Source organism: Pyxicephalus adspersus, chromosome 4 (genome assembly GCF_032062135.1).
Source record: "Pyxicephalus adspersus chromosome 4, UCB_Pads_2.0, whole genome shotgun sequence".
NCBI lineage: Eukaryota > Metazoa > Chordata > Amphibia > Anura > Pyxicephalidae > Pyxicephalus > Pyxicephalus adspersus.
In genome coordinates this window covers 98,948,183-98,949,976 of record NC_092861.1, presented here as the reverse complement: position 1 = coordinate 98,949,976, position 1,794 = coordinate 98,948,183, and the positions used below count along the sequence as shown (strand labels likewise).

General features: G+C 34.8%; 1 protein-coding gene and 1 long non-coding RNA gene across 5 annotated transcripts in view; one reads left to right on the top strand and one right to left on the bottom strand.

The window, feature by feature from the left end:
• Positions 1–1,794, bottom strand: part of LOC140330106 (uncharacterized) — a 690,842-nt gene that overhangs the window by 146,730 nt on the left and 542,318 nt on the right. The window lies entirely within an intron of this gene.
• HNRNPLL (heterogeneous nuclear ribonucleoprotein L like) overlaps positions 1–1,794 on the top strand; it is a 125,128-nt gene that overhangs the window by 100,402 nt on the left and 22,932 nt on the right. For all 4 annotated transcript variants that reach the window (XM_072409122.1, XM_072409123.1, XM_072409120.1 and 1 more), the window contains exons 11-12: positions 191–248; positions 338–436. In XM_072409122.1, coding sequence (XP_072265223.1) covers positions 191–248; positions 338–436 — 157 coding nt within the window. The remainder of the gene's footprint in view (positions 1–190; positions 249–337; positions 437–1,794) is intronic.

Sequence of the window (1,794 nt, the reverse complement as noted above, 5' to 3'; positions counted from 1 at the left end):
TGATATCTACTAGACCCTTGTTCAGGCATATTTCTGTAAGTTACAGGTCTACAAGTTAAAAAAAAAAAATTCATGAAAAACAGTGTACCGCTTTTGGTACAGAAATCTAGACATCCGTGTAACGCTCAGCTGGTTAATGGCCATATATGTTTCTTGGTATAATAACATTGTTTTTGTTTTTTTCTTATAGCTCTGTGAAGATTATCAAGTTCCCAAGTTCATAAAATACAAAGTGTTTGATGCAAAACGTTAGTAGAGTTTAAACGTTATAGACTAACCTTTGTTATGGTGATAATGCTTACCCAATAAACATTTCTATCTTGGTTGTCTTCGGCAGCTTCATCTAAAACCTTGTCTGGCCTGCTAGAATGGGAAACAAAGAATGAGGCAGTTGAAGCCCTCACAGTGTTAAATCACTATCAAGTTAGAGCACCAAGTAAGTTATCTTTTCATGACAAACAATTATGCATTGTCCTTAGTTAATGACAATGGTGGGGACATTGGATTGTGAGCCTTTTTGAGGGACAGTTAGTGGCATGACCTATGTGCTTTGTAAAGCATTGTGTAATATATTTTTTTAAATATAAATAAATGCTATACTAATAATGGCTGTCATAATGTCATAGTGTCATAATGCAGTACTGTAAAATTATACCTTTACAGTTTTTTATTATAACTAATATATATATGTGTATATATGTGATTTGCCATTAATTTGCAAAGGAATATGTGGGATCTATATGTGTGAACATGTCCTACGAGAAATATTGTTGAGGGAAAAAAATGAGAGCCTTTCATTCTTCTATTAATCCATTAGGTGGCAAAGTGTTTTATTTGCCACAATCAATACAGCATGGTACCTGTCAATATTGGTTGGACAATTAAAATTGTAAAACTGTGTCACTAAGTAAATTCATAGGATTGGTGAATAAACTACTGCAGGTCTGTGTAGTTGTCTCCTTATCTCTAGTTTCTTTAGGCCATTCAGACTTTTTTTATGGCAATAAGGTGATAAAGGCTGGGATTTAAACATGGCACTGGTAGTATTTGAGTTCTACCTCTATTTAAAGCGTACCTAAACTTAGCATTTTTACTTTACATAGAAGGGTAGACAACCCTTCTATGTAAGGTAAAAATCTTGGTGGTTTTTTTTTCTTTAAGTTTAAGAAAAAAGGTGCAGCACCGCACCTTCAAGTCTTGATCGCTGCAGGGGAGAGATATATTGTGTGTCATTAATCCACAGTGGCCACATTTGAAGGTACATCTCATGGAGGGTCTCCATGCTTCAGATGGATTTTTAAAATGACTGCTCACTGAATCATCCCTAAGAGATGGAGATTTACAAAATACTATGTTGGGGGTATTGCTGATAAATTTGTTAATGTTGGGATCTAAGGTCAGAATTTGCTAATGTTTCAAGCACATCTGTCGTACATGTTCGTCTTTGTGGGTGTTGAACCTTGCAAAAATTTAGGTGGTTGCATCTTTGGTTTTAGTCATGTCTTTTGGTAAGAGGTTTTTGTCTGTTGAGGAGATGTACCCGATGGTACATCATTTTGAGAAGTTTCTTTGAGTAGCCTCTTTCTAAGCCTCTTTTTCGTAGGTTATTTTCTTCTAGAACGATGTTCCCCTCTGTTAATACTATTATTATTATTAATATTATTATATAATATTAATAATAAACAGAATTTATATAGCGCCAACATATTACGCAGCGCTGTACATTAAATAGGGGTTGCAAATGACAGACTAATACAGATGAGCAGAAAGTAGGAGCAAGCCGAATAGGACGAG